Below are 14,999 nucleotides of genomic sequence, written 5' to 3' on the forward strand. Positions count from 1 at the left end.
TAATGCACAACTGGCAGAAGTAATGAATACAGTGCCTTGCTGTAGCTAGCATGTTCTCAGGTACATCACCACAGAAGGCCTTGTTCAGCTACATGCACTTGCACATGTAAGTTAGTGAAGCACCTGTAGAGCCAGTGACACAGAACTATCTACGCTTGCTAAAATCACAAGTATAAATCCAGTTCAGGAGCACTCACTTGTATTCATCATAGACCTCCTGCTTGGGAAGGGATGTCTCAGGATGCTCTTCCAAGGTGTTCCGTATCCACGAGAAGGCATGCATCTGCTGGGCACGGCTGGATGACATGGAGATCTGATCGCTAGTGAAAGAAAAAGCAGTGCCAATGAAGACTTTGCTCCATAGCTGCTCCTCAGTTATAAGACACAGTAATTCTCTCCCTACACAGGTGGAGAGACAGACAAGGACCAGCACCTCACCCATTCAACTATTTCTCAAGGTGTGGGCAGCAGTTAACTCCCTTTTCCATCCACAATTCAGCAAAATGACTCCACACTCCAGTTTCTTGGCTGAACCACAGCCAGAAGTAGACAGTGATGGGTGAGAGCTCATCCACTTCCCACGTTGAATTTATTGCTCCTTACTGACCAACTCTAAGCTTCTGCCCACTCAATTTGCCAGCCGCCCTTCAGAAAGAGCCAACTTTCCCAGCAAACGCCGTGTGCCTCCTGTAGGCACCCGTCTGCCTACAACCATCTTACTGGGACCATATACTTATTTTGTTGTGCTCTCCAGGCTGGTTTTCTAGACCTTCCTTTTAATGTTACCAGAAGCAGCGTTAGTTCCTTCTTTCCCCCACCATCACATTTTTGTTGCTGTATTATCACTTCCCACATAAAAAGTGAATTAATGACTACACTTAGACTGGTGACTCTAGTGTATTAGATTTATATTTACAAGCTACTCAAGCACTAAAGATTCCAAAGTTAAAAAACATATCTTCAGGAAGAGTCTTTAATGTTTAATGAAGGCTGTTTCTGCTACCAAATATACCACATTGAACAGTTCCTCAGCAGATAAGGGCCACAGGAATTAAAGAAACACACACACATACCTTTTGTCTCCATTGTTGGGACCCGAAGGCAGCTGAAGGTAGAGGTAGAGTTTCTCTAGGTCTGTAAACTTCTCAACTTCTTGCTAGATAACAAAGGTGTTTTGGTTAAAAAAAAAAAACAAAGAAGGTGGGGTAAGGCAGGGGGTAAAAGCAGCAAACAATAAGAGCTGACAGCTAAAAACTGCCATCTGACAGTGTATTCCTAAACAATGTAACTTTAAACAAGAAAATATTTACTTATGTGAAAGAATGAGACCATGAGCACTCCAGGACTTGAAATGCTATTTTCTATTTTATTTGCACACTATCACATAGTAGAAAAAACTTGTTGCCACTGCAAAATTCACATGCAGCAAAAGCAGCAACTGGAAAAACGTCAGTAATAGATCACTTCTGTAACCAGACATGTCAAACACAAACTTTTTCTCAGAGCACACATATGAAGTACCTCTGGAAAAGGCAGCACCAAAAACCAGCTATGCTGTAATAACATGGGATGCCAGACCTGATCTTGTGATCCCCTATATATTAATAATAAAATATCTTTATTGAAATCTCTGATGCTTTAAAATCTATCTTAATGCATATGGGTGTGTTTGTTTCCTTTGCAAGCTAGTTACTGAAGAGAAGTCATTAAGTCAGTATGAATCTTGGTGATGCCAGACTCCTCCAGAGGATAGCAGCTGAAATGAGGATCAGACAGGGAAGAGTTTTACCTGATGTATCCAAATAGTGATTGCTACATACAAACTAGCCTTGGTGATCTGCAATCTGCTGCAAGGACTTAGAAATACTAGGAAAGTCAGCTGTGGTAGTGTGTTCAGGCCTACTCAGCAGCAGCATGAATAAAGTCAAGCAGCAAGGAGCAAACGGGTTCCTCTTCAGTAAGATGCTGCAGAAGCAATGCATGAGGTGGTTGGTGCACCATCAGTGCAGAATCAAAGGCTCACATGATCCCTTTTAAAGTCAGAATACAGCTTCTGGATTGCAGTTAATTCTCTTTTACTTTACTGATGTGAAACCATAACCTTTTCCAAAACAAAAGGAGAGCAGGACTGACGGGTAGCAAGACCACTACTTTAGCAATGAACTGAAGAGAGCAGGTAATCTAAACCCCTATGCTTCACTTCAAACTGGGGGTCCCTACCCACCAAGTCATGTGCAGATCCAATTTGCTTCAGATGGCACAAAAATAACACTAGTACTAGAGAGGTGAGCTCCCGCTGCCCCTCAAGTGCCTTTACATTCAATGCACAGGCTCCCATCCTGACTTCAGGCTCTGGGCAAGCACCAACAGGACTTGCCATCTAGGGAAGGGTGCTGGGAGAGTGCAGAGGCTTACTAATCCCTGCCATCTAAACCTACCACAAAACTGTTCCACAGATCTAGGCCACCAGCGATGCAACAGACATTCTCAGAGCCAAGAGAAACACTGCCAGCAGCAGACAGGTAACAGATGCTGGATTTGTTGCTTTTATAAGCTGCAGCAAACCACAACATTTGGGTTTTTTTCCCCTCCTACAAACTCCTGCAATGTGCTGACACTGATTTCTGCATAGCTCTACAGCAGCTTACACAGCAGTGGAGCTCAGACCACTAAATATCTAGAGAGGTACTTTTTAAAAGGTGCATTTTTGTCAAATACTATCCTTACTTTCCTGCAAAAATCACAGCATCTGGTGAGCCTTCTTTTGACAAATCTGTCATTGAAAAGAAAGAATTTACAGAAAAGTAATAATTTAAGTATGAAGATAAAGAAATGCAACAAGAAAATTTGCAATTATTTATTAAATGCCTGCTTCAAGTAACTCAGATACTTTCTGTTTTAAACAACCAATGCCAAGCAGCACACCAAAGGAAACATTAAATCTTTTATCAAAAACCACTGCAGTAGTCTCAGTGCTCACTAGAGTTGAAGTAACTTCTGCTGCATCCTGGCAGAAGGAAGGGGCTGTGTGGATGGGAAATAATATGCAGACCCCATCTGTCAGACCTCCCAATTAAAACCCACAACCAACCAACAAAACAAACAAACAAAACAACAACAAAAAAACCCACACCAGAAACACTGCACCAAAAAAGAGAAACGAACAAGAAAACAAAAAACCCAAACCCACACAACAAAAAGCCCCAAGGACATACATATAGACAAAAAAATGTGACTGTGATTGTGTTAGCAGAGCCTTTTCCAAAGGAACCAATTCCTAGAACTGAAGAGAAGCTGAGGATTATGGCTTTTGCACATGCTCAGCAGCAGCAGCTGGATAGTCATGTTATCTTACTGTTCTCACTCAAAACCCACTCCTCTAGGCACCTGATCCGAAGCACATTTTCTGTGCAACTCCTCCAGCTTCAGTTTCCTGCAGTGGCTGTGAGGCAGCTCTAGGGAGGCAGGACCTCCTTAAGACAGGAGGGCTAACACACAGCCAGAAGTCAAAGGCAGTTCACAGAGGAAACCCTACCTGGTGATAATTAGATAAACCTAAGCTTATTAGACGAGACTGAATCTGTTTAGAGAAAATAATCTTAAAACTGAGGAAGTGGAAACAAATGGTTGGACTGTGACAGTGCAAGTGGTTTCAGGAAACATTATGGGTTTGTTTAGTTTAAAGATTTGTTAAGCATTATGGTTTGTTTAGCCTGTTTTCTCTAAGCTTCTCTAAAACTTTCAAAATTTGAGTTTACAGCCTCAGTAAATCTCTTCTTAAATGTGAGCTGACACATACCAGTTTCGCAGTACTAAAGGCCCTGTGAATTCTGTAATAACTGTTACTACAACGGTTCAAAGTATCAAGACTTTCAAATTTCTTAATGTAACCAGAAAAGAACTTGGCAAAGTGGAGGAACGCTTCAGCTACCCTACTGACAAAGACAAAAAAGGTTAACTGATCTTGAGTTTGTCTTTGGGCTAAGTTGGATGCATAGAGAAACGGCTGAAAAGAAGCAACAGGAACACATAGTACAAATTTTCTCCACCACACCAAATAGGTCACTAGTGCACAAAAAAAATAGGTCAATAGAATGGAAGACAGTCACAGCAGCAGAGGGATGACTGCAGTGCTGGTATCATCTTGGACAAATTCCCCTTTGCCTGCCCCCCTAAAGCTTATATGCTACAGTAGTTTTAAAACCCATACAGAAGTTAAAATACCTGGGGAATCCTTTTCTGCTACTTAAAAGAATCTCAGTAAAAATTTTGCTTATAGTTTCCTCACCTTGACTGGCTGGTTCTATCACATCAGATGTAAAGTACCTAATTCTCCAAAGGCCATTTATAAACTGTGTTTCTTGAAGCTGCACTAGAAAAATGCCTAAATATGCTAAACTACTGGCAAGAGTGAGGTGTAAAGCCATCACAAAGCACCACCTCTCTTACTCTTGGTCTTCACACATTATCTCCTGCAATTTCAACCACATTAAAGGAAAACACAGCGAAGATGGAGAGAAAGCAGTGTTCATACTTATTTTCACAACTTGGCTTCAATTTAGCCAAAAATGTCTCAAGTATGCAAAATATTCAAGTGATCTTATGTTCTGAGACAAACAAAAAGTAAATCAGAAACCTCGAGTCACAGCTAAGCAAAGATTTTCATTAAAATATTAAAGAGCAGAAATCTCACATATTTGTGTGATGACAGGTACCAATAACTCATTTTTAACATGCACAAAACACACAGCAAAGAAATTCAACCAGAAATCCATTTATATTTGTGTAAGCCACAGATCTGCTCCAAATGAAGCAGTCCTTTTTCTGCCTAGGAAAGGCACAAAACAAGGATGTCAGGAACAGATGCAACTTCCTTTTTCATTCCAACAGACATTTTGATTGTGCAAATAAACAGCCTGGAAATAAACCAGGATGGCCAAAATATTGAAGGTTAAGGGTTTTTTTAAATGAAAAGAGCAGATTCTGACATCTGGCTCCATTACGAGATGCACTAACTAGACACTGAAATTTTTCGCAGCACAAAGACAAAATCAGTTCAACACAAAACATGGCCAAGGACTTAATTTCTGTAACAGGAAAGATGAGTTTATTCATGTTTCTGCTTGAACCAGAGAACCTAGAGATTTGAACATCAGCCTCCAGAAACAGAAAATACCGTTTAAGGTTTCCTGACCTTGGTAGTTTGGTCTCTATCTGGTTTTCTCTGACTGCTGATCTAGCATCAGGTCACAAACATTAATGAAGTTTCATCCTGGAGCTGTCAAAGGGATTACCACAGGAAAATTTCAAGGAGTGTGCTTCTTCTGCATTGTTTTAAAGAATGAAATATTTTGTCAAGCCAACCTTTAAATAAGTTAAAGGAATAACAGACTAAGAAACAGTTAGCAGACTTACAACTTCTGTAATGAGCAAAGAGAAAAACAGCATTGACATTTGAGCTATTTCCTATTTCTACAGTGAAGGCACAATTACAGGTTATTTCTGTCCTTGAGTTGTGGTGGAAAGGAGATGAAGGCCGGGGCACTGCTGCAAGCTTTTTGCAAGGCTACTATTTTAGAGAGCATGGACTGAACTTAGTATTTCTTTCCACACCTTGAGTATTTATAGGTAACTATAATAATACCCTAATCAAAGTAAAAATGCTATGCCAATGACAATATAACTTACTCCTACTGGCAGACTGGTTCTAAAACTTGTCATGCTTCAGCAGAACAAACATCTATTATTTAAGAACCAGACTAAGAATAGCAAAGTAGACCAGCAATCATGTCTCCACTTGGTGAACAAAGAAACAAGAAGCAGAGGTTAAAAAATTTGCTCCAGGTCAGATGGTTTGTTGGAAATATGGTCAAGACAGAAAATACCCAATGCTTGAAACAGAAGCTATTAATCTAAAAAGCTGCTAATAAAATACATTTGATATGCTTTATCTGAATAAAAGTAACAACATAATTCAGGTGCTAAATATTCCCAACAAGACCTAAAAACGCATAGTAACTTGGTACTGACAGCATCCAAACATAGGCAGCAGCTCTATGCAACTTTGTTAGCTGTCTCCTGTAGGGCCAAAAAGCCAAGTGACCTTCTTCAAGGCACACTGCTTCAACAGATCTTACACGCTGCTGCTGCCCACACCGTAACTGCTCCATCAATCAGCAGCTTTGGTTTTCATGGCCATCAATCTAGCACTCTCCCACCAGCACTGACCTTTTTTTCAAAGGACCAAGGAAAGAAACCTTAACCTTCTTGCTGAGCGATTATATGGAGCATATCATTTTAAAAATCAGGTTCAAGAGTTCACTTAGTATGTGGCAACAAATGTAACCAGTGAAGTCATAAGAGAATCTACTGCTAGACATGTTTACTGCAGTTAAAAAGATGTTATAATGAATTTTTAATGGTTGTTTACACCACAGTTCTTGCTAATTATCTTTTTTTTTTTTTGGAGTGCACAGCACACAATGATTTTCTTATGATCTTTCAGAAACTGACAGCATGTCAGAAAGCAAATGGTGCACTAAAACAAGTAAAAGGCTGCTAACTTTGGTCTCCTGTATGAGTAATTGCAGTCCCACTGCCCTTACACTTAGCTGTTTTCTGTAGTCCCCTGCTACCAGCTACCTCCACAAGATCCATATCCTTCATCACCTCAGTTTCTGCTTCTTATTTCTCTCTTTCTTGCTATCCTATCTTGAACCAGCAGTCTAAGTGCTAAAGAACATTTGTGCACTCCAGCTGTGACTGGTGGTACCAAACAAAAAAGGCTGCAAATGCAGTCTGAATTTTTTCTTCTTTTTTTTTTTTTTTTCTTGTAAGATTGCTAGTAAACTGATCAAGTCAAAATGTTTTAATGTATCAGCACCACCTCCCAATGTAACTGAAAGCTAGTTCCAAATCTCCTTACAGTAAGGTGTGAACTAAGGGACAGACGTTGTCCCTTTACACTTCATGAGACTGATTCAAAGGCCCTGAACCAAACATATAAGTACATGCATTTAAAGGAAATGTTCTGACCTGCCTACAAGCATGAACTCTCTGCTGGTAGCTGGTACCCCAATCATAGGGCCAGTCTGACAAATTCATTCACATTCCACCAAAGAAGGAACCTGCTCATGTACCTTCTCCAGGACAAAGCTGGACAGGGCTGCAAAGGAAGCTCCAAACATGTTATTTAGAGCTATACAGTCAAGACCTTTCAGTTTAACATAATTTCACATTCTGTCTTGCAGCTCACAACTGTCCAAAAGCATGTAAAAATGCAGGAACCATTTTGCTAGAATTCACATTAATTCTTTTCCCCTGAAACTATTCTTATCTTGGTTTTCTCTTTTCAAAACTACCTGGGCAGCATTAAATCTACCTTTCCTAACCTAGGGTGGCCCTTACACTGTTCACAGGACTCCTCTGAACGTATCAACAAGAGACACAAGGAGGTATCTGAAACATAAAATCAGACCTTCAGGACACTGGTGCTCTGCTCCAAATCATGCTATGCAGAGTGCTTTGCATCCAAGGGCAATATTCAGAAAAATAGCTTGTTCATGCAAATGATGAGACCTGCACAAATGAATGGGCTTATACAAACTGATAATCCCTGCCTCACTACTCGATGTCCACAAATCCATATGATTTAATGCAAGAATAGTCAGTGTAATTCCATTTTCTTAAAATGGGTTTCCAAGAAGCAGATGACTGGCTAACCTCCTACTTAGTCGCTGCCTCTCAGATGCTACTTAGTAACACCTACTCCACTTCCCATTTTTCACCACAGAAAAACATGATGTGAAAAAGAGTCTTTCAAGTACAGCTTTGCAATTTGCCCTTTTGCCACTGAAGACCAGCACACCAAAAAAAGTAAAGTCTTAGGACGCTTGCTTTGTGTCCACAAACATCAACAAATAACTAAGTGGGCATCTCTATCTTAGGTATATGCATCCAAACATTTTTCATATAGTCAAAATCAGGTCCAAATTTGTCTGCAAAACAACACATCTTACTTCAAACCTCTTTGCACAATAAACTAAGAGAACCTTTTAAGGAAAGAGAATTTAGTGCCATCTGAATTAACCTTTCATAATGTGACTTTAAGAAGTATTCTTACTTAGCTTGGCCATACAGCTTAACAGATTCTCTCTGATAGTATCCAGATGGTTGTCTAGGTCATGTTTTACCTCACCCACCTGTACTTCTGAATGAAATCCTGTAAGTGGAAAATCAGAATAAGCAGCCCCTTCTCAAGATTTATGAATCTATGAAGATTTATGAAGTCTCAAGATTTATGAACTCGCTCTAATTTAAAGAAACTTGCAACCTGCTCACTACTAAAACCAAACAACAGCTCTTTCTGAGTTAGTGTGAGATACCTGCTTCCCAGAAATAACCTCTCATCACTGTCTAGATGTTACTTTAACAAAGGAAGGTGACACACATTTCAAGGATTCTCCTTCTTCAAGAAATTGTCTCTGTGTCCTAAGTTGTACAGCAGAACAAAAAGGAGCTATAGAGCTGCACATCTCTGCAATGGCACCTAGGACTGTGTGCTACACTTGACTCTCACCAAGACTTTTTTTTGTTTGAATCTGGTAATTATGATACCTGCAGGCCATTAGTCTGCCAGGCTTTATGTTTTGTGCAAACATGACTGTCAGTCTAGTTCTTTCCCTAAAATATAGCACTAACCACAGATATACTGCTTCAAGCAAACAAGAATGAAAGCAATACATACTGTCTAGGCCTAGAGAGCAATGGAACTCAAGGGCACAACTAGCTTCCTGCATATTCTGATCCGTGCAACACATAATCCTGCGTTTAATAACATCATGCTTACAAAAGCAGTTTCTGCACTGCATCTGTACTGACAGTTCTACAAGCAGCAATCACTACCACTTGCTGCTAGCAACAAGAGGTCAATGCTTCCTCAGAAAAACACCAAACTCACATTATTTTTTTTTGGCAATGAGATCTGGATTTGATGACATTTAGTGGCAGCACCTTTAAGCACTGATAAGGAAAGGCTTCATAATAGCTGCCACTCTTCAGAGCCATCTATTTTGGTCTTACAGTTTATTTAAACATTTAAAAGCATTCTAGGGTTGTACTTACCAAAATGCAGTCCACTTTAGATTGTACAGTTTTGCTAGATGTGAGGGAAGAAAAGAGAGAAATCTCAAATTAATCTAAGCAGCAATGATGAAAACATGGCATGTTAGAATTTCTATCACTGTGTCCTGGTGGTCTGTAGAGTAGTCATCTATTTTTTTGTTAGGAAGTCGATCCAAACTTAACTGTTTGTTAGAATTTTTCATGTTTTGCTCTTTTATATGAGAACTGTGTTTTCTTTCCTAATGAAACAGAATTGCAACTGAGAGCTATTATCCTAAGTTGCAAAGCAGCCAGGATGGGTTGTCACTACTTTTATTATAAGATCTTGCACAATTCAGCTACATTTTACTTATTCATCTGTAAACAAAAGTAACACCCCCCTCTCCCCATGCTTCAGTAAATCCCATCACTTCAATCCATTTTTCTGTAGCTTTCCAAAGAGCTGCTACAAAGCAGACAACTAGTGCCCTACTAGCAGCTTAGGAGTTTTCCACTGGGTCTCACCACCTCCCAGTTGGCTTATTAAGACAACAATGGGTGGGGACTGAATTGAAGTTATGCCATAAATGACCTTAGTACATGTGCCATGGAGTGCAGCAGTATGGAACATACCATACTTCATATAAACACACCCAGAAACAGCTTTTGTGTTTCTTAAGGGTGCTGTATTTCACATGCTTGGCTTGACTGCATGTTGAAGGCATTTTATCCTTGCTCTGATGAGGAGTTGCTTTAACGTACAAATAACAGTAGTATTTTCTGTTTGGCATCTACTGAACAATCACTTGGAGTTCAGTGAGCTATACTTTTCCTAGTAGACTAAAACATAATTCAGTCTCCTGTTAACACAACAGAACATCTCATTTCCAGTTATTTTACTTTTGTACAGGTGCTACCACATAAAAAACCCAACCAACCAAGAAAAGGCAAGATATCCAATGGATATACTAAAATATACAGTAGAAACGAGCAGTGCCTGGTGGTGACAGGAATCAATGCTACTGAACTAGCATCTACTGTTGTATCAGATGCTCAGAGGCAGGAGCTTGGTTTCCCTGCTTGTTGTAATACCTCACTTTGAAACCAGATGGTCTAAAAACCTGTTCTGCAGGAGCTGCTGATAATACTAACATCCCTTCCCATGCAAGAACTGCATACACTGTAGTGACAGAATACAATCAAAAATGTAAACAGTTATGAATATGACAAGGCCACTGAAATAGACACATCAGCGGGCATACACTTCAGCTGACTGTAAGAGAAGACAGTAAGATTGGTGGATGCTTGGGAGCACCATGGAGTGAGTAAAGCAGAGCTGTTAGGGATTTGTGAGGACAGTAAAATGTGAATTTTCCCTTGCCTTGGGGAAGATGCTTACATCTACCGCAGCAACCAAAGAAGAGAACCCAAATGCCATCTGACTCTTCAAAACACACTGCCTTACTAGAAAAGTCAAAGGATACCAAGCGTGAAAACCTGCTGCTGTGGCTACTACTGATCACTGTGTCTGACTCATAGTTCACCAAGGCATGCTGAACAGATGGCTGCTCCAGGAGCACTTCTTTTACCCTGGACTCCACCTTGCCCCACTGCCTCCTGCTCCTAGCAGGGTCTCACAGTCCCTGTGCTGCTATAGATCCATAGCCTCCCCTACAAACTGGCACTCACAGCAGCAGGCAACAGGGCTCAGGCATATGTGTACTAAATCCTTTTCTACAGCTTCACATCATAGCTTAATACAGAAAAGAAGAGCACAGAGGGTAAGGGGATGCAGGCTATAGGCAGATCAAACTTAGTCTAAATATAGCCTTTACTCCACAGACTTGCAGATGACACTGCACTAGGCCTTTCAGGAGGTCGTGCTTCAGCCAGCAGTTTCCTGTCCTGCTAAGGTCTGCCAAACTGTGTGTAAGCATGCCCATTAGTATTAATATTTTCTTCTTGCAAGGAGAAAGAGGCAAGCTGCCAGAAGTCATCTGTGCAGGAGCTCCCTAGAGCTGTCCTTTTATCTCCAAATACCAGTCTGAGTCAGTAAATGCAAACTCTCAAATATAGTTCAGGCTCTTCCAGCTGTGACCTGTGTCCTACAGCACCAAGCAGCAGTGTCAAGAAGCTGCAGCAGAAGAGCAATATCAAGGCAAACAAATACAGTTTCTCTGTTTCCTTATCAGCTGGTGGCACAGTTCACAACCTCCAACCTGATGTTAGGACATTCTAAAAGGCAACAGTCCTATAGCTTCAGTAGAGATAAGCATGATGTTCATTTTTTTGATCTCCTGCTCCACGTTCTCTAGTATCCTGGGAGGACATCATTAAAATGTTACTGGTAGACTGAGGCTTCTTTCATCCTAACCAGAGCACAGGTTATCATGGCCCAACTCTATATGCCTGTGCCTAATGACATAGATACTTATTTACCTTCCAATGATCCATATTCAAGTCAAGCAACTTTAACCTCAAGAATCTGTGACTAGAAAAGTGTTGGGACAGAACCTTCTCATGGTCCTGAGCACTGCATATAAAAGTTCCATCTGGTAACACTGCAGCTCTGAGGGAAGAGGACAAAGGAATAGCCATCCTGGCTACAATGCATTGGCCACTTCTGTGTATTTCACCTCACATCTTCCTTCATTAACAGTACAGATTTGTTTTGGAAGCTGCAATTTTGTTTACAAATACAGAAGTCTGCTTCTCCCTCTGTCAAATGCACCCCTTACCTAATTACCACCACAATTACAGTAACTGCAACCAGAAATGCCAAAAGCAAGGCTGAATCAGGCCCTACACGGAGCTGTTTCTAATGTTTGGAGACTGCTACCCACACACTTTGCTTGCTATGTGTCTAGAAAAAGCTTCAAGAGAGCAGCAGGAGTGATAGATGTTCTCACTAATTAAAGCAACGGAATCTGGTAGGGATTGTAGCCCCAGTGGAAAACTAAACATACAAACTGTACTGTGAGCCAGCAGCCATCATTGCTTCTCTTGGAGAGTTGCTCCTGGGGGCATGGGGTCACTTTCTCCCACCTAGAAGCACAGCTGATGTTACTTTGTTCTTTTGTAGCTCTTCACGCTACAAAATGACAGTCTCCCTGAAGTTAAACTATTTCACTTCATGTAAAATTTAATTCCCCCTACTCCAAGCAGTGTCAGGACAAGAAGGGGCCTTTTCTCATTCTGGAGACTGCTGTCTCTCAAAAGCATTAACAAAGGTGGCTGCTTTTACAGCTGCCTTGGATTTACCAGTTTGTACCAGGTACTGACTCACCACAAGAAACTGGAAGCATAAGACTTACAGCAAACTTTGGAGGGAAAAAAAAAAATCAAACAAACAAAACCAAGCAAACAAACTAATCAATGACACTACCACAACCAGCGATGAAACTTTCACTCAGTTGATACCACCATGTAGACAGTTTGAAAGTTAATTCACACATCTCAAGAGGAATGTAGTCCTGCTCTACCGTCTACAGCAATGCTCCTCAAAGACGTCAACTTTGTCCCAAACACCACCAGTCTGGATCAACCTTCTCACCTCTGAAGAATTACCATCATCCACTCAAAACCAAGTACCTAGCTTCTACTAATGGGAAAAACAAGCAGAGAAAAGGGAGTTTCTTAGCCTGTGGTTTAGAGAAGCATAGCAGGTTGGCTTCCTGCAAAAACCACTGCGTTTCATAGACAACCTTGTCCTACATCCTCTCACAGAACATGCATTTGCTGCTTCGGGTCTGCAGCACAAAACCTTACTGGAAAGCTTATGGCCCATCTTAACAGCTTCAACTTTTGATTTAATCTTTAGGCCCAGGACTTCTGAGAGAATCTTGAGGGTAGCTTTCAAAGGTTGCAGTATTTAAGCTCCTAAATGCTGAAGCCACGTTGACAAACTCCTGAATTACCTTGGGGAGGATGGGGAGAGGAAAAATCAGACTAAAGAATTTCCTCATAGTGCTCTTCTATCTTATGCCAAAGTATGCACATCTGCTTTCCCTGACCTATTTATATATTTCTACTCAAAACAGCCCATTTTAACAACCCTGACTTGGCATGGGCAGAATGAGGAGTGTGTTTCTCTCCCCAGGTGCACAGCTGGGTTTGGTTTGCACTGAGGGAGAAACGGCAGGGGAAAAAAAGGGGGGAGAGGAGGCAAAGAGACATAGTATTTTTTGAAGCAGCATTAAAACCAGATGCTGCCAACCTTTCTCTAATTAAGGAATACTTTACTTTCAGGCATAGGTAGCTGAACTACAAGTTGCAATATGGGACTATCATATTGCAACAGGTGGCAGAATTCAGGTGCTCTGAACACACCAAGCATTTCCTTAATGCTGTAAATAGTTGAAGCCATATAATCACAAAGGATATGAGAAGCCTTCTACCTAGCATGGGGGAGTGGGTAAAAAAATCTCTCAAACTTATTATCTACTCTAAGCCTTCCAAAGGCTGCACAGTCACTGAAACTAACCCTTATCAGCTTTCCAATGGCAGATTATTCACTCTCCATGAAAGGCAGCAGCATAACAGTGGGAAAGGCATGTACACGTGTATAGTGAACACACTGCAATGAATATCCACTGCAGCATAACCCTTGTCCTGGGGGACTCTGCACAGACAAGGCTGCTGGAGAAGGCACTCACAGTTGTGTCCCCAGCAGCAGTGGGACAGCAGCACCTCCAGTAAACTGCAGCTCTGCTCAGGTAGGAGACTTCCCAGACCTAAAAGTCACATGGGATGCAGCTCTCATCATTCAGGCAGGCACTAGAAACAGACTCTGTCATCGACTGGAGGAAGACGTCAACAGCAGCAACAAGTCCAATTCAGCAAAATTCAGAGGACAAGTACAGCCACAACTTATTGTACAAAATACTGTAACATTTTGACTAGGTGGTTGAACTCAGGAAGCCCTGAGTGTTTTTTTCATTATAGATTTCATAGCATCAGTTAAGTCGCCACAGATACCCTGTATTCCCATCAGCCCAAGACTGCAAATATTTGCATAAACTGGAACACCCTTCCAAAAAGAAAACCTGCCCTCTGTAGCTGTTTCATGTGCCTGGTACATTTTGCACAGCATAGGGAAAACATTATTTCTGCTAAACCCTAATGCAAGTTATGGAAAGGAATCACTTCCCATCACTAAGACCCAGTAAGACTCTTGATCATACAGCAAGTGTTGCCTCCTGAAGGGCTCCCAGTTTCCAGCTCTCACATGTTACATCATCTTATTACTGGATATACAGGACACAGTAAGAAAAGTTGCAACTAGAAAGGAAAACTGCAGTGGATAGTTATCAGCAGCACTGTTAACTAGTTACTGTTTACGGCAAACCACAGACAGAGGCTTACCACTTATGCTCTCAAATAATGGATGAGGAGAGACAAGAGAAAGAAAAATAAAAACCAAAAGCCAAAAACCAACAGCCCCCCCAAAAAACCTAAAACAAACAAAACCACCAAAAAATCCTAAGTTTTTCTCTGAAGAGTTCAGCCCAACACCAGCAACAACTCTGCACAGCTTGAGTGGAGGAACAGGAGTAGGGGCTCTTCAGAGCCACAGGGATCTCCCAACTGCTCACTCATAATCCATGCACACAACCCTAACACTGTATGTCAACACACTACTGCCCAAACATTTTTACTCAGGTATGTGAAGACAAGCATTCTGCATGAGGATACCCAAGGCAGCAGTTAGAGGAGTCTGCCAAGTAAGAAATATTTTGGCCACACAGCCTTTTGAAAACTACTTAGGTCTGAAAAGCCTGCATTTCCCATTATATCAGTCATTCCATGCAATCTCCAAAGGCTGGCTGTCAAACTGTTTAATAGGGTCCACAGGTAGTCTTGAAAAGCTGCTTCCAAGGGAAGCAATACCACATGAG

General features: G+C 41.2%; 1 protein-coding gene across 3 annotated transcripts in view; it reads right to left on the bottom strand.

The window, feature by feature from the left end:
* The window catches only part of RFX7 (regulatory factor X7), a 54,896-nt gene that overhangs the window by 20,317 nt on the left and 19,580 nt on the right, over positions 1–14,999 (bottom strand). For all 3 annotated transcript variants that reach the window (XM_068143890.1, XM_068143887.1, XM_068143888.1), the window contains exons 2-4: positions 9,124–9,157; positions 1,074–1,156; positions 198–320 (exon numbers count right to left, since the gene is read on the bottom strand). In XM_068143890.1, the coding sequence (XP_067999991.1) occupies positions 198–307 (110 nt within the window). In that variant the 5' untranslated portion in view covers positions 308–320; positions 1,074–1,156; positions 9,124–9,157. The remainder of the gene's footprint in view (positions 1–197; positions 321–1,073; positions 1,157–9,123; positions 9,158–14,999) is intronic.

This window comes from Melanerpes formicivorus, unplaced genomic scaffold (genome assembly GCF_026170545.1).
Source record: "Melanerpes formicivorus ecotype bairdi unplaced genomic scaffold, bMelFor1.0.p_v2 SCAF_10, whole genome shotgun sequence".
Lineage (NCBI taxonomy): Eukaryota > Metazoa > Chordata > Aves > Piciformes > Picidae > Melanerpes > Melanerpes formicivorus.